At 42.0% G+C, this 27241-nt stretch overlaps 1 protein-coding gene and 1 long non-coding RNA gene across 4 annotated transcripts in view; both read left to right on the plus strand.

Moving 5' to 3' along the window:
• ATP11C (ATPase phospholipid transporting 11C) overlaps positions 1-23627 on the plus strand; it is a 157756-nt gene extending 134129 nt beyond the window's left edge. The window contains exons 26-30 of one of the 3 annotated variants that reach the window (XM_066581798.1): positions 2017-2082; positions 3100-3203; positions 4711-4864; positions 7277-7367; positions 17906-17998. In XM_066581798.1, coding sequence (XP_066437895.1) covers positions 2017-2082; positions 3100-3203; positions 4711-4864; positions 7277-7366 — 414 coding nt within the window. In that variant the 3' untranslated portion in view covers position 7367; positions 17906-17998. Of the gene's footprint in view, positions 1-2016; positions 2083-3099; positions 3204-4710; positions 4865-7276; positions 7368-10728; positions 10831-17905 lie in introns of all 3 variants that reach the window. The other 2 variants (XM_066581797.1, XM_066581796.1) reach the window with 2 other exon arrangements.
• The window catches only part of LOC136580895 (uncharacterized), a 261801-nt gene extending 234951 nt beyond the window's left edge, over positions 1-26850 (plus strand). The window contains exon 2 of the long non-coding RNA XR_010787025.1: positions 20104-26850. This is a non-coding gene — a long non-coding RNA (uncharacterized lncRNA). The remainder of the gene's footprint in view (positions 1-20103) is intronic.
• Positions 26851-27241: the final 391 nt, after the last annotated feature.

Below are 27241 nucleotides of genomic sequence, written 5' to 3' on the forward strand. Positions count from 1 at the left end.
CCTTAGGGTGCTTTTAGATGGGACAACTGTCGCTGCTGTACTTTCACACAGTCATTCAGTGAGTGGAGGTGGAGTTCATCGAAGATCTCTTCTGGCTGCCCACCTCCATTCACCGTGAACAGGCAGTCATTCAAAAATGAGCGACTGCCTGTTTATGCTGAGTGAGAAGACTCTCGCTAGTTGCTTCATTTCAGTGAGCTAAAATAAAGCAACTAACGAGTGATTTCTCACCCAGTACCCTGTCGGGTCCAGCAGTTATACAAAACAGCTATTGGTCAGAATCATTCTTTTGAGCGATTTATCTGACGATAATTGGCCGGTGTGAAAGTATCCCTTAGTTAGACCTGATCCTGCATTATCAAAAAGACTTTGTGTTCCCAAAATCTAGAAATCCTGAGGATCCTTCCAACTTGCCTTTTGCTTTCATCCAGGGGCCATGCCACTTCAGTTGGGCTCAGCCCATAAACAAGAGCCTCCGTGTTCTAGAAACCATTGAGTGCCCAAGTAATCCTTTTCATATTTTGGAAAATCTGGTTTTGTCCATTTTGGACAGTGTTCTGGCCTTCTACACTAAAACGAAACTTGATATCCGGTATAAAAGGAGAACTTGATGAACACAATTGGTATTACCAACACTATAGTTGTTTGAGCTTGGCAATACACAACTCTAAGCAGTATCTACAGTATACGCTGAGGAGTCTCCAGTATTTAGAGGATATTGGCCATCAAGTTAAGATCTTGTTTGTCCTACTCTGTTTTTCTTTTATCTTTCAAAAAGATTACACAGGCATCCTCCGAACATCTTAAGGCCCATTTAGACTCAACGATTATTGCTCAAAATTCGCTCAAAAGCCATCTTTTGAGCGATGGCTGCGTCTAAACGCGCTGCCATCGTGCACTATTCATTCATCGCTGACTTCAAGCCAGCTTGAAGTCAGCAATGTGTCTTATCAGACCGCACGCTGAGTTCTCAGTGGGATAGCGCTGATAGCATTCTTTCAGCTGCAGTCTTGCTTGAGAACAAAGCAGCTGAATGCAGATAACAGACCTCCAGCTGTTACCTGCGTTCAGCAAAAGGCTTCATTTGCACACTAATAAACTCTTAAGTAGCTGAGTAGCTACTTAAGAGTTTATGCAAAATGATCACTCAAAGCTGTCACTCAGAATGACGTTACAGCGAATTTTGAGCGATCATCGTTGCGTCTAAATGGGCCTTTAGTAAAGAATTACTGATTTGAGATAATATATTGTAATGCACCGTCTAGTTTTGACAACTGTCTGAAACTCTGTCCTGGTGCACTGTGTAATTCATCAGATTTTTCTTTGATGTTAATAGAAAGGTCATTCATCAGTAAAATGCAGATTGTGGATCTACTCTTCGGTTGAAGACTACATAAGCAGAGTTGCACTAATGACAGCAGAGGAGAGCACATTGTTACATGGCCATACACATTAGATGGACGGCTACTGGACCCAATGATTATGGCAGGACCTGTTGACAGTCTAATCTAAAGAAGGGTTGGTATGAGGGGTTTCCACATGCCCCATCCTTTTGTTCTCATGGGAAATAAGCCAGCAGAGGCTTCTGGAAGCAGCTTATTCCCCTTTCCCTATTGAGAACACATGCATGCTGGACAACTATTTGAAGATGTCTGACCACCTTCCCACATCTTGCCTTTCACATTTATTAATATATTTAGCGCAGATACTGTAATAGGGAATACTATTGGTGTCTTTCCTTACAGCTCTACTGAAAGCTGTTTTAGGGCGCATTCACACTTTACGGAAACGCTGCAAAAAACGGAAACGTTCACGATTAAACGGAATGGGATTAACGTAAATCCTGTTAACATGTAGAGGGAAAAACCGCTGTGGAGGTTCTGCTGTATCTGTACCGCTGCAGAAATTCCGCACTAAATGGGCAGTATTTCCACAATGCGCGAACGCTCCTAATGTGTTTCTAAGACCGTTAGCATTTATGAATGAATTAATGATTTCTATCGTTGTGATTTTTAGGTATTTGGAAACTGGTCTTTTGGGACAATTGTGTTCACTACATTAGTGTTTACAGTCACATTAAAGGTAAGGTCATGGTTTTCTATTGACGTTCACTTCTGGTAGGGTGAATTAAGGTCCATTTAGACAGGTCGAATGTCGGGCAAACAATGCCTGACACTCGTCCCTGTGTGTCCTCACTCCCGTGCTATTGCACAGGAGCTACCGTAGTAGCGTTGGCTCGCTACCAGAGCAGCCAGCAAAGGGGCGGGGAGGCTGCAGGAGATTTCCCTCCTCTCGCTCCCCCACCCCTCTCCATTGACATAACATAGCGGACATTCAGTACTGAACGGCCGCTATTTACACTGAGCGATCAGCTCATCGGTTATGCAACATAAACGATGGCCGATGAGCTGATCACTCATCGTTCAGTGTAAATAGCAGCCGTTCAGTAGTGAACTGCTGCTGTGTTATTTCAATGGTGATGAGTGGGGGAACGAGAGGAAAAAAATCTCCTCCAGCCGCCCCGCTGTGAGCCAGCGATACTAGCTCTGGTGCAGCAGCACAAGAGCGAGTATGTGCAGGGACGAGTATCAGGCATCGTTTGCCCAACATTTGTCCAGCCAAAACGGGCCTTTGCTTTTCAGATCAGAACATTCTACTGAGCAGGTACAGATAAAACGTTTTCCTTGTATAAAGGTAATTTGCATGTATGCAGTCCTTATCAGCGGAGCCTGTGGTTGGCCATATCGTTAAATAGCTGGCGGCTATCTCGGTCAGCTTAGCTGATTGTGAATGTCTAATGAATGTAGAAAGGGGTGAAAGCCACTGCCAGGGGTAACAAAAGTACTGCCCAGACCTTATGGGGGAGAATCAGGAGGCCCCCGTACACATTAGATGATTGCCCGGTCCCACCAAATGTGTTGGCTTTGGCCAGTATCTAATGTGGCATACCCAGCTTAACTCTCTTATCTGACTGACTAAACATTTACTTTGGGTGTGGGTAAACAGTACATTTCAGCAATGTACCTACATATTACTCTGCATAACAAGCCTGAAGGTACTTCATCTATAAATAATGTATGGATATATATCTGTTTACAGCTCGCTTTAGATACCCGATACTGGACTTGGATGAATCATTTGGTCATATGGGGCTCTTTGGCCTTTTACGTTATCTTCTCAATATTTTGGGGAGGAATCATTTGGTAAGTCTTTAGTTCAAAAGATGCAATAAGTGCAAATTATAGTACAATTATTACTCAGAAGATGAAATGTACCCCAGCCAAGAGAGAAGGACTTGCATCCATATAGGTTTACACGAGCATGCACGGCCTGACGATGTAACCCACAGCCACCATTATACTGGAAGGGAAACCGACCGCCGTAATATTATTTCCTTATTGTTTCTCTTAGGATAGATCTCTGCTTATCCCCGGCAGCCTGAATTCATGTATTGATGATTTTCCAACCACGTCTGCTGGAAGTTTGTTCCGAGCATCCACTACATTTTTAGTAAAATAATATTTCCTGACGTTGCTTCTCATGTTCGCCCAACTAATCTCAGATTGTGCCCCCTTGTTCTAGTATTTAGCTTCCAACAAAAACACTCCCCTCCTGAACCGTATTTAAATCTTTAACAAATGTCAAAAGTTTTGCTCATGCCCCTCCCTTCTTTCCGCCAGGCCATACAGATTAAGTTTTTTAAGCCTTTCCTGATAAAAAACGATGTCAGGAGCTGAATGTGTTGGGACTTGAACCCTGATCTTCTCTGTTGTAACTTGCGGATTGGACCATTATTCTGCCCCGACTAGACAACACCTATTGATATATGTTAGAGAAAGGGACCACTTGGGACCGCCCTCTATTAGACAACCCAGAGAGCTGCTGGAAAGCGCAGCTCCCACTCTGCATTTCATCTTTCCCCACTGTTATTTCATGCTGGGAATGGTGTGACCACAACAACAAGAGATTACCGCCAGGTGTTACACCATATACCTCCTTTTGTGTTTCGAGTCGGCCATATGAGAGATTGTTCCCAGTTCCATCATAATTATGAACACTTGCCCAAGCATACATACTTAAGAAAATAGGAACAGGAGAATAAGTCTCTTTTTTGGCTTTACGCCCATGGGGGGTACAAAGGGCTCAAACCTGCTGAAATCCAATACTTCATTCTTCTCTCTTAATACCTGCCACCAGGGTAACAGTTGGGAGGCCAATATGCGGATAAGGTCATCACTCAGTCTTACAAAAATCAGTTTTAAATCAAGTGCTTGACAATTCTAAATGTGTTTTTTTTTTTTTCTGAGATTATTAAAAAAAACAACATGAGGCAGAAAGGTGCTAAAATAAGGGAAAAAAATAACTGTACCCACCTTTCAAATGTCCCTGGTATTGCCAGTTCTGATCTGTGCTGGAAGTCCCTGTAGAGGTTATATGACATTCATGTGGCCACTGCAACCAATCACTGGTCTCGGTGGTCACATGTGCATGAACATCACATGACTGCTGAGGCCATTGATTGGCTGCAGCTGTCATATGAATGGCAGGATCTGGTGCAGGGAGGACATTTGGGAGAGGAGTACAGTTCTTTATTTTAGCTCTTTTCTGCCCTTAGGATATTTTATAATAATCTCAGAAAACCTCTTCTGAGTTTTCTGTTGACTCGGCGGATCCGCTCTCACATCTCTCCTGTGTCTGACTCTCTTCTAGGCCTTTCCTCAGACAGCAGCGAATGTACTTTGTGTTTTCTCACATGCTGACATCGGTGTCAGTTTGGCTTGCCATAATCCTGCTGATTTTTATAAGCCTTTATCCAGAAATACTGCTGATCGTTCTAAGAAATCTGCGGAGTGCGGGCCAAAAGGTAAGCGGGGCCGAATACAACAAAAGAATCAGTCGTTTTTTACTGATTACCAGATTGCTTTAAAGCCAAATAAACACCAAAAAAAAGAATGTTATTAGTTTATATGACGAGTCTTCTCGGCTGTGTAGTTTGTTAGAACACTTTAACCAGTTCGGGGAGAAATCCGCTTATTTCATAAGAATCTTCTGTAACCAATAATGGCCAGTCTGATGGCGGCTTTTCGCAGGTCGAAGTTGACTTCTGATTGGTTCAGACCGTAGATTTATTACTTAGCGTCACATGTTCACAAGGGAAGCGCCTCAAATGAATCACATCTGCTTTTTTCTATTTCTAATTAAATTTATGGGCTGCATGTATTGTGTATTTTACAAAGTGGCCTAACTAAGGTGATAGAAAGTGATTCGGAAGCTTTACAATAGTCTAAGGGGATCTTATACAAGTCCCATTTATCTCTAATTAAAGGGGTTATCTCAAGTTTTAAACTTATCCCTACAGAACAACATGCATGCACAACTGTCGCTCCATTCATACGGGAGACACAGGGCCCTTAACGGTGGTGGGGTCCAGTGATTGGACCCCATCAGATCAGACACTTATCTCTTATCCTGTGAACACAGGACCCTTAACGGTGGGGGGTGCAGTGATTGGACCCCACCAGATCAGACGCTTATCTCTTATCCTGTGAACACAGGATGGGAGGTAAGTGTCTGATCGGTTGGGGTCCAATCACTGGACCCTCCACTGTTAAGGGTCCTGTGTCTCCCTGTATGAATGGAGTGACAGTTGAGCATGCATGTTGTCACTCCATTAATCCTTATGGGACTGTTGGAGATAGCTTCCACTTGACAGCAGATGAGGTTAAAACTTGGGACAAACCCTTTAAGGAAAACTTATTGGCTCTGCTTTTAACTAATAAAATAACTATAGAAGCGGTTGAAAAAGTTAAGCTGATTTGGGGGTTTAATTGGGGAGTGTATGGGCTGCTCCAAGACTTAAAGGGGTTTTCACACTACAAAAGAGGAAGCTGGGCATGGCAGAGAATAAAAGCAAGATCATGCTGATCTGTTTTCAGCCCCCGGGACACAGCTGAACGGCTCCGGCTGGCAGTATGTATGTTCAGCAGAGGTCAGGTGACTACTGCAGCCAATCGGAGACCGCGGCATCACTGTCCAAACCTCTAGTAACAGGCCTCACATCTTGGGCGCCATGATGACGACAGGAGTTCAGGACGGTAACGCAGCAGCCTCGGATTTAGACCTCATGTCCACGGGTGGGTCGGATTCCGCGTTCAGGAACCTGCAGCGAAATTCAACCCTGGCCGAGGACTGTGCAAACCTGTCCGGCTGGCGCACCGCCACACGTGCTCAGTAGAGTTGTGTGGGGTTTTTTTAAACTCCTGCTTTCCCGTGGAAACCTCAGCACGTCCGCAATGCCAATTTCGGACAGGCCGCGGATCGGACAGCTTCCATTGACTTAAATGGAAGCCATCCATGCGGGAACCGCACTGAAATGTAGCATGCTGCAAATTTGTTTTCTGGACGAAGAGGTCCGCAGATGAAATCTACATGCTTTAATTCAGCTGCGGACGTCCATGTATCTCTAAGGGTGACTTGAACTGTGGATCGTCTGCGCGAGTGCCCCGCTGATTCCACAATTCAAGTCTGCTCGTGGATCTTACTGCAGTGGTCAGCTGACTTCCGCCAATAGCACCTACCGGCAGCCAGAGCCGTTCAGCTGTGTCCGGGAGTGCTGAGGACAGAGGAGTAGAATCTTTTTTCTTTTCTGATATGCCCAGCTGTTAACTTTTTACTATTATTTTTTTTGTAGTGTAAAAACCCCTTTAACCCTTCACATTACAGGTGAGATGGGGCAACGGAGAATCCAGCACTCGTCCCCAAAGATAAAAACAGCCACTTTTATTCTGTCATATTAAAAACATCAAAAAGTAAGTCAGCAAAACATAATGGAGACGATACTAAGATTCGGGGGGGGGGGGGGGAGCGGGGAGGAGAGTGAGAGAGAACCCTCTCTCTCCCTCCCGATCCCCTCTGCAACCCCCCCCCGCTCACCCCGGCGGCCCCCCCGAATCTTCAGGGACGAGCCAGCAAGTTCTCGAAAAAGGCGATGCTCTCTCGAGTATATCGCCTTACCGAGTATGCTCGCTCATCTCTAGTCCCTACATTAGTGGAGATTCGTACTGCGGGAGACTTGAGAAACAGCCGTCTATACTGTCTGCGGCCCCCCCGGCTTGTCCGTCCTAGTAGGGCTATGGCTTGACTAACCAGGCATTATTGGTGTCCGTATCCTGTACTTTCCTTGCTTGCCCCTTGTGTGCCTTGTTACCTCTCACTATGTTGTCTCTCTCTTACTGATCCTGCTTCTCTCCCTGCCCCTGTCTCTGCTGCGGACCAGGCAACAAAACACTTACCTTCCTCAGGAACGTCCACCATCTTCATGCTTTCTCAAACCTCTAGTACTCACAGTTTCCCCTGGAGTGATTAAGGTGAATTTGCTTGGCTTGTTTTCTTCTTTCCCAAGTATTTCTCACATTCTTCTTTAAGGGGCCGTACACAACACGTCTTCACCTTATTTCTGGTTATTTGCTTTCCAAGTAAAGTATTAATATTATAAGCTTGCATTTGAATTAACTCCATGTTGCATTTCAGTGTTTTAGACGTTCTTCTTTTAATGATTATTACCCTAGGCTTAGGGGGTCATCTTACCTAAGACTGTAGCATAGTTAGGATGTCCACTAGAGCACACTAAGGGCCTGTTCACACGGGGGAGTCTAACGTCTAGCTAACTGAACTCGGATCCGTTAAAGGGAATGCAGTCCTTCACGCATGTGGGTTTCTTCCACAGACCAATGGTCCATGTTAAATTGCAGTATGTTCTACTTTCCTGCACCAAAATCGACTATTAAAGTCAATGGGTGCATGAAAAAAAAAACGGAATGCACTCACATGGTATGCGTGCTCGCTTCTGCGTGCATCTTTTATGTGGTCCCAACCGTCTTGGCTGTCAGCAACACATCTCCATGTCAGCTGGGAACGTGCTGCCAACAGCCATGAAACTGTACTGGGGGCGAAGGATTGCTTGTGTGAAGGCCAGTTGAATGAGCTCCAATCACTTGGACCCACCCATGTTATCTGACTCGAGCCGTGTAAAAGGCCCCAGTATACAGCGGTTTCCAAACCTTTCATTGACTTGACCAAAGAGTCATCGAGCATGCTTCCCATAGTCTTTGTTGGTGGGGGTCCAGTTGGGTTAGAACCTCACAAAATCATCAAGTTGAAAGAGTTTTGTTGTGAATGCAGCAGTTCTTTGTATTTTTCTGTAGTCATTCCACTGAGTTACCGCATTTTGACCTTTTATCCTCCATAAATTCAGTAGCTGATAGTCCTTTTAAGCTAGAACTGGCATCCTACATGACGTTGGGCAGAGTGTTCTATTTTGAGCTGATTCGATAACATTATTTGTCCGCATACACAGACTCTTATCTGTTCTGCTCATTATGAGCCGGGATGAAAGCAGCCATTGATTCTGGAAATGTTCGCGTTTATTGTAATCACTTAATACTTTTACAATAAATTAATTTGGTCCTGTACTTCATGTCTCACAACAGGTAAGTTTATTCCTCGCAGGCTTCGCCTTCCTCGCTGCGCTGATTACAGGATTGTGCAGATATCGGTGATAGAATAGATCCCTCCTAACTTATTCCCTGATCACAATTATCAGGGGCGCAGCTCTTCTTCCCCAGAGCCCCCATGATGAAAGTGGGGAGGTATAATCAGAACGCGGGGCAGATTATGAAATGTTAGCATCCCAATACGGGTTTTTTTTTTCCATTAAATAACAGTAAGTTCTTTTAATCCATTTTGAAAGTGTAACTAAACTTCCAGCAAACCTCTGACATACCATAGTGACATATCGGAAGTACTTATCGGCCGTGGTCTGGGACCAAGAACCCCCACAACCACTAAAATAAAGGGGCATAAGCTTGCATTTGAGCTTTGCTCAATCGTCTCTCCTTGACAGGCTCTATAGCATTGAGTCTGTACAATGAGTCTGTAACGGCGGGGGCGTAACTATAGAGGGTGCAGGGGATGCGGTTGCACCCAGGTCCAGGAGCCTTGGGGGGCCCATAAGGCCTCTCTTCTCCATATAGAGAGCCCAGTACTATGAATAAAGCATTATAGTTGGGGGCCCTGTTACAGGTTTTGCATTGGGGCCCAGAAGCTTCAAGTTATGCCTCTGTGCAGCATGGTTTAGGTATGGGTACAGGTACAGATACAGGTAGAGGGGGGCCCCAGCTCACCTTTTGCATCAGGGCCCCTGAGCCTTTAGTTAAACCCCTGTGTAACTGCATTCATCTGAGCTCTTCTGCACCTTTGATTTAGAGATCAGTGGGAGTCTCAGCACCCAGACCGGCAGCAGTCAAAACTTGTGACAAGTCAGTGTTAAAATTCAGAACTTTGCTGAAAGTTTAGTTGACTTTAGTTTAGTATAGCTAGAAATGTACTAATTTTACACTGTCGTTACACAGATCAATAATTTTTACAATGAACATTTGAAAAATCGGCTAAAATGTAACTTGTTATCAACTATGAGCATCAAAAACTAAGTTACGGTGCATGTAGGACAGGTCCCAAGAAGTCTGGGAATCTGCTTTGCATATTTACTTGGCTGCCGCGTTCCCACGCTGTCACACGTGGAAGTTGGAGTGCTAACAATGCAGTGGACAAGCACAGTGTTCTCTATGGGTTCATGCGTACACAGCATGCAGAAATGAACTCAATGCATGCCAACTTCCATGGGCGAGGGTTGCCAGGTAAGTATGCAGAGCAGATCCACATACTCCTCGGGACCTTTTCCATAAGCACCATAACTTAGGTTATAGCTCTTATAAGTGCTGACATGTTCGCTATAATGCGATTCTCCTGTCTTAAGACAAAATTTGGCAGCTACTGGGTGAATCCACCTTTTTCACGCGCTCCTCGGAGGCTTTCCAAGATGGTCCTATTGCTTCATCTGATGTACACTGTGCATAGGTAGTCTAAGGCATTCCTCCTACTCCTATTGGTCAATGCTGATGTTGGCCTGTCTGAAAGCAGCATGCATTGTGTAGCTACCACCCGTGGAAAAGGTGGATCTGCATCAGTATGCACACAAAGAAAGGCACCAGCTAATGCAAACACACACACCTCCGGTACTTGGGAGGGTCAGATTAAATGATTACAGCACATTGTACCACTAAGAGGCTTTCTATACTGCAGTTTAAAAAAAAAAAACAACAGCATAAAGATACAACAGAAACCTAAAATATATACAAAGATGTAATGTTTTAATTATTTTAAATAATAGTTGGGAACAGCCTTGGAACTATGGGAAGAGTCCACAACCAAGGTGGAGACTGTCCGCACCCTCCTCTCCCTGCTCAAGGCTGGTTTTCATTGGTATAGAAAAAAGCTGGAAGTTTTTATCGAAGCGTATGGTGCGAAAAACCACATGCAACAGAAATCTAGAGCTGGGCTTCAGACGTTCCCATGGTGTGGGCCCCTACGCTAAAGCTCATCAGCCACAAACCAGTTTTTGCCTAATTCGAAAAAGAGTTTGAGAGCTTACAGAAATGCCCAACCAATGCCAAATGGGCTGGTGCCCCTTCATTTCAGAAATCAGTGGTGGTAAAGATCACAGACCAATACGATCTCACATCTAGGACCAGATTTCTCCTTTAAGTACTTTGTTAAGGAGCTCTTGATTTAGCGTATCTGTCTAATGAAACCTAAGTGACATCCATAGAGCCATTTACATCTTCTCATTTCTAGCATGTTCATTTATATGTTGTTTTATCATTATTTTAGAGGAAAATGTGCACCAAACCGAGTGTTTCAGAGTCTTCCCGATCGACTGTAAGACCTCTGCTTTTAAGAACCTTCTCAGATGAGTCTAATGTACTATAAGAGGTACATCATCCTAATCCAAATGATATAATGGCACCAATCAGCTCTAATCCGCTTCTGATTGATGCTTAATCTTGGGATTGTGATACCAAATCACCGCACTGCTGAATGAGGTTCACGTTTTGGTTTGTCGATACAATTGGAACGGATGTGCCTCTTTTACATTGTAGTTTAGCCCATATAGATTCACGTGACCCGGCATTAAAACATATTGGCAAACCTTCCAGCCGTGCCTGAAGTGTTCCCATCAATAGATGGAAACTTCCAGTATGAAGAAATCTATTTTGTAGTTTGGAAACTGTTTCCAATTGTGTAAATAAAGCCAAAACGGACTTATTCAATTTGTAGCAAAAGCTAAAGGAAAGCAATAATTTTATCTTCAAGCTTCTGGTGGCGTATGGCTTATCTGTGATTTTAGTACTAAGCAAAGATGTAATTCTGCTTCTTGTTAATAGCGGCATCTGTTAGTCATAAATAATGTTGGCATTCACTCCTCTTCTAACTTCCACTTGGTTTATTGAACTTCATGTACAGAACGGGGTGGAACGGCTTTAACTATTGCTAGTCTATGACATTATTAGCAGTTCTTTAATTTTCATCTATCTGAGTCATTACCTTTTTATATGTGGTGCTAGTGAAGGGTTGTCACAGGGAATTCAAATATCCCATGATTGCCCTCATCCAAATATAGGTACCAGTCCTATTGCCTAAAAATGGGAGGAGAAGGTTCCTGGTAATGCACTGTTGGAATCTGTCGCTATATACCAGACCTGTATGAGAATGCTCTATGGGTACTCAGAGGGGGAGTGAGATGCAGATGGATACTAGGTGTAGATTAGAGAAATGACAATATGGTTTTCAAACAATAGGATCTCCTATCTGTACTTTAGTTCTCCTCTTCGAGGAGCATCCTGAACCATAAAACTTATGTCTATTGGGATCCAAATATCTAGGCTTTGTGTTCCCAGCTTCTATCCAAATCAGTAAAAACTACATTCAGGCAGAACCCTGGACAGATCCATGTTTTTTAAGAAGTCAAATGGAGACCGCTTTGGTAAAAAAAAAAGTGACAAAAATAAGTTTCAAAAAAATTACAGAATAAAATAAAATATATACATAAAAAAGAAAATGACCGACAGCCAACCCCAACCATATTATATAGCAAAACATCCAAAACACAATTAGGAACCCATTCCCGTACTTAAATTTAGCGTAAATATACTAATTTAAAAAAGAAGTTTTTTTCAAAAATGTATAGTTGTTTCTTCTTTTTTTTTTTAGCTTTTTACCCCTAATAAAAGTAAAAAATGAAAAAAAGTAAGTGAAAAAAAAAGATCTACAATAATAGCCCTATATGTCCACAGGAAAAAAAAAAAAAACCTTAACAAAAATAATTTTGGTAGCTGAAGAAAAAGATATAGGGCAATAAAACCACCACATGGGTAGAATCCCTAAAAAGTGTCTGGTCCTTAAGGAATTAATGAAAGAGGAGGAAGAGAGCCTTGACAAATTGGACAGTTTACCAGCTATTTGCATACCGCCCAGAATAGAAGATATTTCTGCTTGGACGGATCTGTGGAACAATATAAAGGTACAGTTAGTGTCATTACGGCGTCTCATATCCTGTGATAGGATTAGTCTATACTGCCAGAATCTGGTGACAGACTCTTTAAAGGAAGCCTACCACTAGGAGTATTACATCTTGTATTTGTGATCAGCACCTCACTATTTCATTGCTCCCAACTTTATCTGCAATATACATTGTTATTAACGGCATTCATTACATTTAATCAGTCTGAGTAGTTCTAGCGCTGCTCTATTAACTCCAAAGCATGGTGTCAATGGCAGAATTGCATATTTGTGCTAAAGAACTGTAGCTGGGTAAAGATTGTGCTTGTTGGAAGGTCAGCTAAGATTAAAAAAAAAGTCTAGGAAACAACACAAAATATAAAGGTGAACTAAACCAAACGCCACAAACTGTGCAACCCATAAAGAGAACGTTTGATATCATTCATGCAGACAGCAGGCTGAGAAGAAGAGCGGATGGATGGAAGAGAGTAACACATAAGAGCAGAACCAGACTACACACCAGAATTGTTTGTAGTCTGTAACCATGGAGACACATCAGTCTGTATTGGAGCTGCATATTTGGACTACTTACAGAGCCACTTCATTTCTCTAATATTTTAGGTGCTTTTGAGTAATGAAAAACATGGTTGCAAATGTGCCCTAAACAGTTAAATGGCCAATTCATCTCTGCTGCATATGTTTGTGTGGAAAGCAGCAGGGCTCGCACCTTCTTCCTCAGCGCGTAAGTAAGCATACGAAGCTGCAGATGGACTGTTCTCCGGGCTCGGTGCACACAGCACTATTTTGACATGTTGAGCTTAAAACTGCAGTTTTCAGTCATCATTGCACAGAATAATGAAGAGTAAAACATATGTTCTGCGCGAAGATCTCCTTTAAACCACGGAGCTACGGCTTCCGGAACAGACTGCGAATTTTCCTGCCCATTATCCCAACACTGACTTGATAGCCTCTGAATATGGCTTCAGGGACCCGTTACAGTGTGTCAGACTCATTGGGAGCTTCACATTCTAATTGATGCTTGTGATCTATTGCTAAAGCTTCTGAGGAATTAACGACCTTCTGTAGAACGTCATCTGTGACATGTATCATTGTGCTGAGGAAAAGACGCCGTGGCACGACCCGTTCTGTGGAAATCCCTATCGCACTTTATACAAGCAGGTTTTATTTTTATGCTTCGTTCTCTTCCACTGAGATGACTAGGGTGTAGGACCATAAGACAAAACTCACTATAGGATGCACCCAAATATTGGACAACATAAAATGGGAAAAAATAGTTCATGCTAATTAAAATTTCAATGTCGGTTTAAGGAAGCAGGGCGTATGAGGGCTCGTTTTTTGCAGGCCGAGTTGTATTTTTCAATGGTGCTATTTATTGTATCCTAGAATGTAGTAAAAAAACTTTTAAAAAACGAAATTGCTCTATCTTTGGGGCTGGGTTGGTCCTGTTTTTATGGCGTATACACTGCAACAAAAATAACATAACTTTATTCTCTGGGTCGGTATGATGAGGACAATACCAAATTGATATTGGTTGTTTTTGTTCTGTTTTTTTTGTTCTGTTTTTTTTTTTTTGTTGTTGTTGTTGTACTACTTTTAAAAAACAATTTTATATTTTTCCAAAGATATTTTATTTTCTGCCACCATCTTCTGAAAGCCATAACTTTTTTAATATTCCAGCAACCTAGTATTTTGAGGGATCGTTTTTTTCGGAACTTCCCGTAGTTTTTATTGGTACAATTTTGGAGCACATATACTTTTTGATCGCTTTTTATAACATTTTTTCTTTGGCACAGGGTGACCAAAAAAACTTAAATCTGACATTCTGGGGTTTTTTTTCCGCGCTAATAAATATGTATTTTGTTTAGTTTTAATTTGTTATAAATATGGGAAAGGAGAGGGGTTAAACTTTTAATATTTTTCATTTTTTTCTAATATTCATAAAACTTTTTGAAACTCATTTTAACTTTTTTTTTTTTTTTTTTAGTCCCCATAGGAGACTTGAACTTGCGATCATTTGATCGTTCCTGCAGTATAATGTAATATCATAGTATTACATTATACCACGATCTGACAGGCATTCTATCAAGCCACACTACAGCAATCAGCCATGTCAGTGCTAAGAGCCTTCAAAAGGCCCCAGGCTACTATGGTAACCAAACAGCACCCTAAGATCTCATCGCGGGGAGACGTTTGGGATCCATAAGACCAATTGAGGGATTTAAATGCCACTGTCAAAACTAACAGCAGCATTTGCAGGGTTAACAGCTGCAATCAGCCAGTGCCCGCATTGTATGGAGTGAGACAAGTTCTTGATCGCTCTTCATACAAACACGCTAATGCTCAGGACATAACTACATCTGGTGTCATTAATGGGTTAATGGCACTAACTGCATTGATAGGCACTGGGTTTTGATGGGTCTTTTGGTGACAGCGCACATCAAGTAGTGAAGGTAGAATGGTGAAGTATTACAAGGCAGAAAGACCTTCGATGGAATTTATATAGAGGACTTCTGGTGACGCCTCCATTCTACTCGGACCTCCTGTGCAGACTAGTGGAGAGGGAAGCCTGGGAGCTTTGCTGCCTTTAAAGGGCTTCACAGCATGAAAGGGCGATGGGTCACTCACTGCTGGATATGAGGAGGCTTACCCACAGTGCAGACCTCTAAATTAACAGTTCTTAGCGTCCTTTACCCTTCTTGGGCTAGATAGTGCCAGTAGTTGCATGGGCTGGGCATGCTGGGGCATATACAGCCTGCCCGGGAAAGGCAATGGAAAGCATCTGAAGGGGTTTAAGGGGATGCATTGGTGCGGGCTGCTAGACTGCAAACCAATCCAGCTGACTCTTGAACCACTTGGCGTTGGAGCTTTTTTTTTCAGTTTTTCCATTTTCGTTTTTTCTCCCCCCTTTTAAAAAATCGTAACTCCTTTATTTATCCATCGACGTCGCTGTATGAGGGCTTGTTTTTGCGGGACGGGTTGTATTTTTTAACGGTGCTATATGATGTACCATGGAATGTACTGAACAACTTTAAGAAAATTCAAATTGGAAAGGAATGGAAAAAATATGAAATTCCACCATCTTTGGGTGCGTCTTGTTTCTATGGCGCACAAACTGCAACAAAAATGACATGATAACGTTATTCTATGGGTCGGTGCAATGACTGCGATACTAAACTTATGTCGTTTTCTTTTTGCAATACTACTTGTATTTTCTTTCATAGATATTCAATTTTTTAAACTTATTTTCTGCCGCCACCTACTAGCTTTTTTATTTTTCCGTTGACGTAGTTGTGCGGAGGCTCATTTTTTGCGGGACGTCCTGTAGTTTGCTGTGGTACCTTTTTGGAATACATACAACTTTTTATTACATTTTTTTCTTGGAGACAGGGTAACCAAAAAAGTGCATTTCTGGCGTTCTTTTTTTTTTTTTTTTCTGACGACGTTCATCGTGCGTGGTAAATAAAGCGTTATTTTCATAGCTCATACTTTTACGGACGCAGTGATATCAAATATGTATTTTTGTTTTATTATTTAGATTATTTTATTACAAATGTGGCAATAGGGTTTTTTTTTTACTTTTATTACATTTTTTTTTAATATTCATTAATACTTCATTGATTTTATTTTTACTTTTTTTTTTTTTTAAGTCCCCAGAGGGGACCACAACCATGCGATGCTTTGATCACTCCTTCAGTATGATGTAATGCCACAGAATTACATCATACTGCTATCTGACAGGCAGTCTATCAAGCCACCCCATGGGGATGGTTTGATAGCCATACTGCCAAGACAGCCCTCGGGCCTTTCAGAAGGCTCCCGGTTGCCATGACACCCGTACAGCTCCCTGCAATCCCATTGCAGGGGGCCGTATGGGACTCGCGAACATTCGTTCAGGGGTTTGAATGCCACTGTCAGAATTGACAGTGACAAAAAGCTAACAGCTCCGATGAGCCGTGCGGCTCATTGCAGCTGTTTCCGCCGGGTGTCAGCTGTAAGAAACAGCCGGCACCAGGGATGTATGAAGAGGTCACCCCGCAATCTCTCTTCATATATAGACTGCCGATACAGGCCGTCAAAAGGCGTATCGGCGGTCGTTATGGGGTTAATAAGCGGAGTGCCACTAGACCCAATTATGGAGGTAATCCTTGTGCTGAGCAAAGCATTTAGAAAGAGATCATAAAGAAATTGGTCGTGGGTTCTCATAGTGCTGAAACCCAGACTTTAGACTATAAGATGCAGGGACTTTTTTGCATGTTTTCTTTTTTTCTTGCTAAATAGTGATTTTTGTAGCCTGAAAAATACAGCATATTGCAGTTTATTGCACTATGACCTGAATCCTGTGCCATAAGTCAAACATATATATATACACGGATGTAGCAATGTTTAACTTGAGTGTAATAACTTTCTGTGACAGGTTATCTTAAGCCATTGAAAACTTATCTCAGCATACCAAAACATTGAAAAGATTTTTAAAGGGCAAGTAAACTGCGGCACAGGACATTAACGCACTAAGCCACAATTACACTTTGCTACATCTCTATCCTATCCATTGAATAGAAAAGCCGTGAGCTGCAGTACCAGGCCCCACCATCCATAGGGCTGAGCTGCTGTAAACCAGGAAGCTCCAGTGAGTGTTGCTGTCCCTCTATTTTTTTTTTTACACATCTGTTGGTCAGATGTGTAAACCTTTATCTACAACTGCTGGAGAATCCTAGAATGGTAGAGTTAGAAGGGACCTCCAGGGTCATCGGGTCCAACCCCCACTCAATGCAGGATTCATTAAAGGCTGACTTAGACACAACAAGAATCGCTCAAAAGAATCTTTTGAGCGATTCTCGTTCTGTCTAAATGCACTGACATCATGCAGTTTTCGTGCACAAGTCGTTGATCACTCACTTCACTTTTCTTTAATTGAGCGATCAGCTGTTATCAGCGGAGCAGGCTGTTATCACAGCCGGCTGCGCTGATAAGATTCTCTCTGCCTGTGTCCCACTGTTATTTCACAAAGGGGCAGGGGCAGTAAGCGCGAAGAACACTACAGCTATTTGCTTATGCAAAACAGCTGCATTGTTCGGAGGGAGATATTGGCGGTGTCCTGCTGTGCCTGCATAGCTCTATAACAGCTACTTAGCTACTATAGAGTATGTAAAGATGATTGCTCAAAACTGTGACTGTTGAACGATCATCTGTCAGTGTATATGGGATATAAGTCATCCCAGACAGATATTTGTCCAGCCTTTGTTTGAACACTTCCATTGAAGGAGAACTCCCCACCTCCCATGGCAACCTGTTCCACTCATTGATCACCCTCACTGTCAGAAAGGTTTTTCTAATATCTAAATCATCGTAAATCATAAATTCAAGACTACTAGTGTACCGCATGTAGGACAATCACAATCTGCAAACCCGTCATACTTTTTATATGGAAATGAGAACGATATCACTCGCACCTTTCTAGAAATACTAATAATGACTTGTGTTTTTACAGAATTTACAGTTCCAGCTGCCTATGCTGATATCCTACAAAAATGTGGAGAACGGGTGCCTCTCTCGAATCAAATTTGAGGAGTACAAACTGAATCCTTTGCTGTCTTCTTTCGATGTATATCAATGATATACAGAATCCACTGTGCAAGGCCAACCATACCACTAATGACTAGGAAGCGCTTCTCTTCCGCGATCTTAATGTTACACATAAGATGAAAACCTGAATTCTCTTCAGCCAAGAACACAAAAAAAAGTCCACGAGAAGTTATGAGAGGATTCCCGACTTCTGATGCTTCTACACCCCCCCCTTGCTGCAAAGACTTGTGGTTGTTCAGACATGGCGTCTGGATGGGTTTCTTGCCTAAATCTTTTGGTGCATGTGCTGTAGACATTAATGTCGCGTTTGTGCAAAACCTTGCACAGCTCTTGGCATCGAAGAGATGCATTCTGCATTTTTATATTCAAGTGAACATTTATAACAATCAGATAACCGCATATTATTGCACAGAAATACTTATCAGTTTGTCTTTTTTTATGTTTTTTTTCTCCATAGAGTTTGTTTTGTGTAATATTGTCACATTTTGTTGTTACACATGGAAGAATTTTATGCTCTTTGGCCATAACTAGAGATGAGCAAGCATACTCGCTAAGGGCAATTACTCGATCGAGCATTGCCCTTAGCGAGTACCTGCCCGCTCGGAAGAAAAGATTCGGGTGGCGGGCGGGGGAGAGTGGGGAAGAACGGAGGGGAGATCTCTCTCTCCCCTGCTCACTGCCGCAACTCCACCTGTCACCCGCGCCGGCAGCCGAACCTCTTCTTCTGAGCTGGGAGATACTCGCTAAGGATAATGCTCGATCGAGTAATTGTCCTTAGCGAGTATGCTCGCTCATCTCTAGCCATAACCCTAGCTGGTATACTAACTGATACAGCATTACCGGTGGTTTTCGGCTGCACCAATGCCCACAATGATGCATCCTATACAAGTGCATCCATCTAGGCTTACATAGGGGAAACCAACGACGTGGAAATATGTTACGTCTACATGCAAGAATGGATGTACCTGCAGAGGACTCATCCGGGTCAAGCAGGTAGTTTATATTTAGCCACATGGACAGAAGTAAACTACCCCCTAACACTTTAAAGGGGACGTTCAGCAATGCAGTTTTATCCAGAATGGACTGAAGCCGGCATTGCCCGTCACCCCGGTGTAGCGATGTCTACGGGCGTAAATAAACTCAAACAGAAATACTTGTTGTATTTTTCTACCAGAATTTTTTAATTTTGAGATTGATGTCTTATTTCTCCCATAATGTTTTACTTTTTTTTTTTTTTTAACACATCCGTTCCCAACTTCCATTTATTTTTCTTGCGTCCTCACAGTAACCAAAAGCAGCGGTCTGATAAGTTTCTTCGCAATGCACTTAGGTTTGCTGCAGTTTATACCAGAGTTATGAGATGTGGTTTGTTACCGACTGTTTTAAAGAAAAAAATGTAAACTATTTATTAAAAAAAAAAAAGGTATATTTTTATACAGGACATCCGAGTAGAGCAGTACTAAACAGTAGTATTTATTTCACTAAACGCAGTCCTATATTATACCGCAAGTCTTCGCTGTAGGTGCACAATAATTGTGCTTACAGAGGAGCTGTAGATCTTTTTACACTTAGTTTGATGTAATATTTTACCCATCCAAACCATTCCAGATTTTAATACGACGTGTAATATACATGCAGGAATATTTTGTTTGGTTTTTGGGGTTTTTTTCATATTAAATGAAGATTTTACATTTGCGCACATCTTTGTTTCCCTTTTATATATAAGAATTTCCCAAGTCAGTGCCATCATTATGTTGAGATGTTTGATGTATATGGGCCATTATGTAAAGTGAATATAGTAGAAAGGAGACAAACTACTTGTTGGGCAAAGTGGACATACCTATAAATTAATGTATATCACGTATTGTCAGGATTTAATTCGTTCCAATTCACTGTCTGACCTCTGAGGACATTATGATTTAAGGCTGTACAGCTTCGGTGTTGGAAACCGTCCATCGGGGTTCTCTTACTGTATATTGCCAGCTGCTCTGCTGTGTCACCTCATGCAGTACTGGCTTTAGCCAGCAGATAGAGCTGTTGTATAATGGCAGAAAAAGAGTAAGCCCCCCCTAGGAAAACCAGGATACAAATTGGATTGGAAAGGGTTAAAGGGATTCATGCTGCCCCGAACCATGGACAACGTGAACCCGGGACAACATACTTTGAAGTTGCGGTGGAAATGGAGCTTTGAGTCAGAGAGCCGGGCCACACCGGCCTGTCCATTCCCGCTGCATGTGGTTTGGGCAGCTTGAACCTGGTGATAGTCCCTTTAAGTGACTGCGAATTTCTTGTAACAGTACAGTATTAGTCCTCCATTATGTTTTTGGAATTTGTTCGTCTCGGTTTAGATGGATTACAAGAAAAATACTAGGGAATATTAGTGATATAGGCGTGCGCAGACGCCGTCAATGAAACGGTCATATAACCTGTGTCTGTAGTGTAAGAGATGACTACTAAGAGCCTGAACCCATGTGGACAGGCTACAACCGAAGCCTTATTCTTTACGTATGGCTGCTGGAGGCGTCCTCCTAGATGATGTCAGGACCTCAATGGCTTCTACACTTCTGTACACCCTTCCGCACATGAGTAGAAAGATTCAGAGGTTAACGCGGTAATTGGGGCTACTCATGTGATTGTGGCTGATAAATATATATGTGCCAGGACCCCCACCATTCACAAAGTGATAGCAATTCCTAGTGACATCCCATCACTTGGTGTCATGGAGTAACCTTTTAAGGAATAATAGTCCATTTAGGACGGTTCCTATTTCAAGTGGTTTCAATTGAGGCTTAACAATTTAGTGGATGACCCTTGCCCACTAGATTAATATAGGCAGATCATTGTGCTGATCTCTGCCAGGAACTGCTTCCCTTTAGCTAAAACTGTCTATAAATGTCTTCATAAGTCCTTGGAATCTGCATGTAGTGCAAACGTTAACAATTCTGCATTTCCCTATCCCCAACCCGGAGACATACTCTTAAATGTCCATTTTGGTCCAGTACTTATACTCCAAAGGCTTAGAGCTAAACTTTGATGCTAAGTTTATGACCACGTTCTATTGGTTTTGAATTGCTAGCATTCTGGCACGGTTTATTTATTATACTATTACTAAGAAACACCTTGTGACCTCTTCGCCTTTTATTATAGGTTATTAAATCAAAAAATGATGCACTCACTAAATGACAGTCCAAGTTTAATTAGCTTGCATACTTGGTTGCATAGTTTAGAGTCTTCATGGACTGGAACATTTAGATTTATTTGGACACACCCAGTAGTCTTGTAACCGAAAGCTTTGTGATGACTAGGCTGACTATGGTCCACTTTCAAGGACTAATGCAAGGGCATTGCAGTAAAGACAAGAAGAGAGAAATAATGTAGTTAAAGGGAAGCTGTCATCTCGTTTAAACCCCATAAACTACATTATGGAGTTCAACGGTGACACAGCAAGGATCATGGCAAGCTGTTCATAATTATGGGGCTCACACTTGATTACACGTTCGCTTTAAATCCAGATGGCAAGAAAATGTTTTAGTCTTTTATAGAAAGTGTCCTTCTTCAATGAAAATACTATCAGAGTGTATGTAGGTAATGTTGTTGGCATCTCTTCTAGAAAGGACATGTTTAAGGCTCAATTACATGCAAAGGCAATCTTTCAAACGATTGAAAGATTAACAGTTTTTGTCGATCATTTTGCATAAAGTACTAATGGGCACTAATGCCCATTAGCACTTTATCAGCTTCATTTGTATGCAAATAAGCCTCCAAGAGCTGCTTGCAGAACTCAGCAGGTGGTCTGAGTTGTGCAATCTGCTCATTTGTTCTGGCATGGGCTGCAGAGAGAATATAATGTCTTTAAGGGATAATCGTTGCATGTAAATGGGCCTTTAGATTAAGGTTGACAATGGACAACCTAGATAACGCCTGAAGAAGAATAGCAAGGCACTGTATTGCATATATTACATTACAAATTTGAAGGCATAGTTTCGACCAACAGGGTCTTTATCAAGACTTAGTCCTATGTGGGTCTTCCGGAATTGTACCTTGTACTTGAAGGACTCTTGTCACCACAGTAAGCTTACATTTAAGACACTGCAAATCTCTCAGAAAGAGTGACATTTTCTTAACTTATCAACCTCCCAAAGTGTCAAATTGTCCACTGGAATGTAGTAAGCACTTATGCCCATGTCCACTGGGACCAAGAAGGGTCACATAATTCACTTCCCTTGGAGCTTTTACTCCAACCGAAGCAACAGTACTGTGCCCAGAATATCTGCTTTGTTTGGGTGCCTGGTCTTCTGATCTTTGGCTTTGCACCCTGAACAAAAGTTGAGAAGACTTTTTAAAAAAGGTACCTATTATTCCATAAGCCTTTTGACATGTCAGTGACAGGTTCTAAGTTTTGATCCCTGGAGGTGTAAGTGCCGAAACCTAAACCAGTTGCTGAAATGAAGGGGCAGAAACTTACCTGAGCATTACACCTCTCGAGCTGGGATCTGTTGTGTGGTGTACAGACTCGTATACTTTCTATGAGCTCATCCACTACCTCGATGAGAGCCCAGCACTGAAGGGTTGCCGGGATTTGGTGTTTCTTCTCCTTTCTTTTGATGATTTCTTAGTATCTCGGCACCTTGACCTCCACTGAGCGGAATATCAAACATGTCAAAAGCTTTATAAAATAGTAGATAAACTTTAAAAGTTGTCTTGACTTTTCTTGAGTCTTCAAAGTCCATGACCACTTAGGAGCTTTCTACTGAAATGATGCTCCACAGAATCAAAGTTGTTAATTACTTTACTGGTATTGGTCTCCTAATATTTCTATGTTGTACATTTTCCAAGGGTTTACTCTATTGCTATGATTTCTTTCACCAATGACCTACGTATAGCAGTCAGGTGAGACATAAGTCGATTACCAATGAATAGGTCAAAAAGGCTGGTAAGGAGTACAAATGGAATCATTCAGACTTTCTGGTGTAAACGAACATTTAACCCCCCCAGAATCCTATTTTATTACTCATACTGTCTTTTGTCAGTGCTGCTTGTGTTTGCTGTTATCCATGGAAATAACCACAAGAGGTTTCATCTGACATTTGTAAATAATTTCCAATCCTTGGAGATTCGATGACTGTGTGTCTATGTTTGCATGTAGTTGTGTGTTGAATGTATGTTTCTGTTCTTTATACAAGAAGCATCGGAAGTATTTGCAACTGTTCTCCGTGAATGACTCTTATTAAAGCCAAGTATTTAATCCAAATGTTGATTCCCTTTATTTTCATATCCAGAGTCCTACAACTGTTATACAGACTTCATGACAAAAGCATGTAGACTTTCCACTAATTGAGATTATTCTCTGACCAGATCATATTGCATGGGTATATGAATATCGATGATATGCTTTTTACCTTTGGTCAGATGTGATAACCAGGTAAGATGTCTTCATTAAAGACTAAAGTATTTCCTATTGAAATGCATGTATATGATATTTGTGCTATATTTTGTGTCTGTTTAAATCTGTGTGTTTGACCAAAAGAACACTGGAGTATAACATCTGGTGTACATGCAGCCAAGTATGTTCTTTACCAAATCTGGAAGATCAGTCCTTTGTTATAATAAAAGCGAAATCAACATTCTATCAGTCTGATCAATTTGATATCTAGATGTCTTATTTCTTATAGCTAATGATCATTCAACTTGGCCCTATGGCACCATGTTGCTATATACACTGAATGACCACTTTATTGAAGACCCTCATCTAGTAGCACACTGGACCTCCTTTGGCCTTCAGAACACAGTAGTTCTTCGTGGCATATAATTCCATTAGATTTTGAGATAGTTCTGCAACAGCATTGGACCATTTATGAAGGTCTATAAACATGTATTTGCACAAAAATGTACAACTTGTCTCCTTTCGGTGCCACTTTTTCAAAAAGTGTATGGGGCTTGTCAAGAAAAAACGTAGCCGCCCCGGATTAACATACTTCTATATAATTCATACCACAAACCGGCGTAAATTATACCAGAAATGTATGCCAGGTTGGACCCGGTGTACATTTCTGTCTAGGTGCATGGAGCTGCCAGGGATGTGCTGAAGACATGAAGAGTCGTGTGCCTCTTCTTCATGTATTCAGCGCACCGTGCCCTGGGCAAATTGTACTAAGCCTGGTGAGGGAAATACCAAGTTTAGTAAATTTCCCCTTATGACATACAGTGACTGACCACTTTATTAAAGGCACTCATCTAGTAGCGCATTGGACCTCTTTTGGTCTTCAAAACCGCAGCAGTTCTTCATGGCGTAGATTCCACTAGGTTTTGAAATCGTTCTGTAGCAGTATTGGCCCATGTGGACAGGATAGCTTTTAGTAGTTGCGACAAATTTGATGGAGGTAATGACATGCTCTGAACAGCTGACAGGAAGGGTTCATCTATTTATGCTGCTTGCACCAAATTTCAACCTTCCCATCAGCATAGTGCAACAGAAATCTGTGGTCCTCTGACTAGACGTTTTTTTTCCAGTACTCAAGGATCCAATTTCTGCATTCTTTCACCCATGCCTTTCTGTTTTCTCTTTGGCTGGTGTTAGACGAACGCATTCCAGCTACATTTAGGTGTTTGTAATATAGACTAGTGTCCCGGCCTGACCGCAGGTCTCCTGAACCAAGCTCGGAATATCATAGATTCCTATGATGCTCAAAGTTTGGGTAAGGGGAGCCATGGCCAGGCCGGGATACTCTTTCGTATTACGGACACATAAATATGGCCAGAATACACTTGCCTGTCGCCCACCTGAGACAATAATGACATTCGAACTGGTTGTCTGATGTTATAGCCCATCCGTGCTAAGGAGTGACGAGTTGTACGTTCAGACACCTTAGTTGAAGCCTGTTCATCAGATTAATTCTTGACATTTTTCTCTGACCCCTTTCATCGACAAGTTATTTACACCCACAGGATTCCCTGTCATTGCATGTTTTTTCTTGAGCATGCCATTCTTAATATACTCTTCACACCGTTGCATGAGAAATCTCCACAAGGTTGGCAGTCTTTGGAAGACTGGCCCTGGCTAGTCCAGCACCGATTCGAAGTCGCTCAGACACATTCTAATGCGGATTTGCATTGAAACTGATCCAAGCAAAACTTGCTCGCTTGGTTTTATGCTGGAGTCATAGGGAAGCTCCAGTCATGAGGGGGCAGATATCCCTAATAAAGGGGCCATTCAGTTTCGAGGAGTGGGCTGCCATTTGTGTCCTTCAAACATGGAAGCATGTGCTGCAGCAAATATATAACATGTAACTAATTCTACCATTCCTAGTTTATAAAGATCTCATGTTCTCCAGCCACTTAGTACAAATGACCCTCCTGAATTGTTTCATACAGCATTGCCGACAGCTGACTGTCTCTACATTAGGGTCACATAATACCCGGAGAGTGTTGCCACCTTGCTGTTATTCCCCATCGCAGCACCCATGAATCAGTGTTGGCTGTCAGCCAATTAGCCGTACTTCTAAAATCCAGTAGCAGAATCTATAAAATACTTACCTTGTACGAATGTGCCGGATACAACATGACTCAAACAATTGTACCAATCAGAGCCCAAATAATGCAACACACTTCTTCCATGGTCCTGCATGGCTTACGCCCCTAACAGAAATGTACATGCAAGCAGCAAATTAGTAGCCGCCTTAACCGATCTCTTCCCGTATCCGTCTCTGCAGCCAGAGATAAACACTCAATACAACAAGTGGGGCAGAAAGGATAGCTTCATTCCAAAATAGTTCTATCACTTCAGGGCTGCCTACCTAAAGAGCTCCACAACCCACCTTGTGACTACCTTGGCTATGTATTCCGCAACTGAAATTAAGTGACGGGCTGCAGAACAAACTTTGCTATTACCGAGCAGTAATAGCTTCGTAAGACACAACTTGCACGTTCTACTGGGGAAATTTGGACAACTTTTCTTTGAGTGGTACTAGATGCAAATACCAGAAGAGCCAACACCAAGCAGCCAAGGTGGGATCACTTATGGAACACATATGGAAGTATTGACCCTGCTGCATGAACCAATATGACTAGGCGACTAAGAGTCTGTAGACACACAAATATGATGGACTCTAGATATACAGGGTGCTGGAACATAGTCCTTGAAGTTAAATCAATATCAATTAAGTGAGCAAGTAGAGACTCTTACACTTTGGTGGACCTTGCTTCTATAGAGGGCCCTGCATGGTGAATGTCTCTTTTATAGAAAGGTAATCACCACTTAGTGTTCAAACTTTTGGGTCCAATAGTTTCTTTCCTGGGAAAACAATTTTTTTTATGCCCTACTTTGTATTCCCGATACACATTGTGTGATTCTGGCCAAATATATCGCTAGGCTATGGAATCAATTTATAAGCGGTGAGGTCCAGCTGGAAGGATCCCCACCAATCATGAAATTGAAGGGGCCGTGGTGCTCTTTTAATGCTGTGCCCCCTTTGGCGGAGTGCCGCTATGCAGAGAATTGCAGCACAGCTCTGTTTAGGTAATGGCGTAATGCTGCAGTACCCCGGAACACAGCTGATGGGCATTAGTCTTGCGGTATAAGGCCCGTTTCAGATGAGCATATGGCAGCACATTCGTAATACGGATCTGTATTACGGACATGTTACAGATGATATTACACCTGTATGTCATCACTATTTGACCTATATTTGCCTCCATATATTTTATTTTCTACTGGGCAAATAATGACCCTTATTTGCCCAATCGAGAACAATGGAGGCAAAAACGGAACAAATGGCTGATAGTACGTTTTTATAAAAACTGCACTGGAAAATACGGCCATGCCAATAAATATATAGATTTATATTAGCTTATTTCAGAAGCCTGTAAAGCCCCCAAACACGATTAGGATGACTGATACAAATGTTTATTGGAATATTCTGCATCAACTCCAACAGTGTGACCTTTCTGAGGACCACTAATGTATCAAGGTACATTCTGACCTTATTTATCAGGACATCTTAATATTCAAATGCTTACCGTTCCACAATGAGCGGTTTTTGCTTCTTTGTACTACTTCCAGTTTCTGAATCCTTTTTATATGCGAGGGGGGGGGGGGGGGGTGTTGAAGGCTACTTCCCTGCATGTCAGCCTAAATCTCACAGATTTTATATTTCACCAGTTTTACTGCATGGATGATACAACGTGCAAATGTCCAAAGTAGATGACCATTAATATTTTAGTTTAGAAAGGCTAATGAGATGTC

This window comes from Eleutherodactylus coqui, chromosome 10, assembly GCF_035609145.1.
Source record: "Eleutherodactylus coqui strain aEleCoq1 chromosome 10, aEleCoq1.hap1, whole genome shotgun sequence".
In the NCBI taxonomy this organism is placed as follows: domain Eukaryota; kingdom Metazoa; phylum Chordata; class Amphibia; order Anura; family Eleutherodactylidae; genus Eleutherodactylus; species Eleutherodactylus coqui.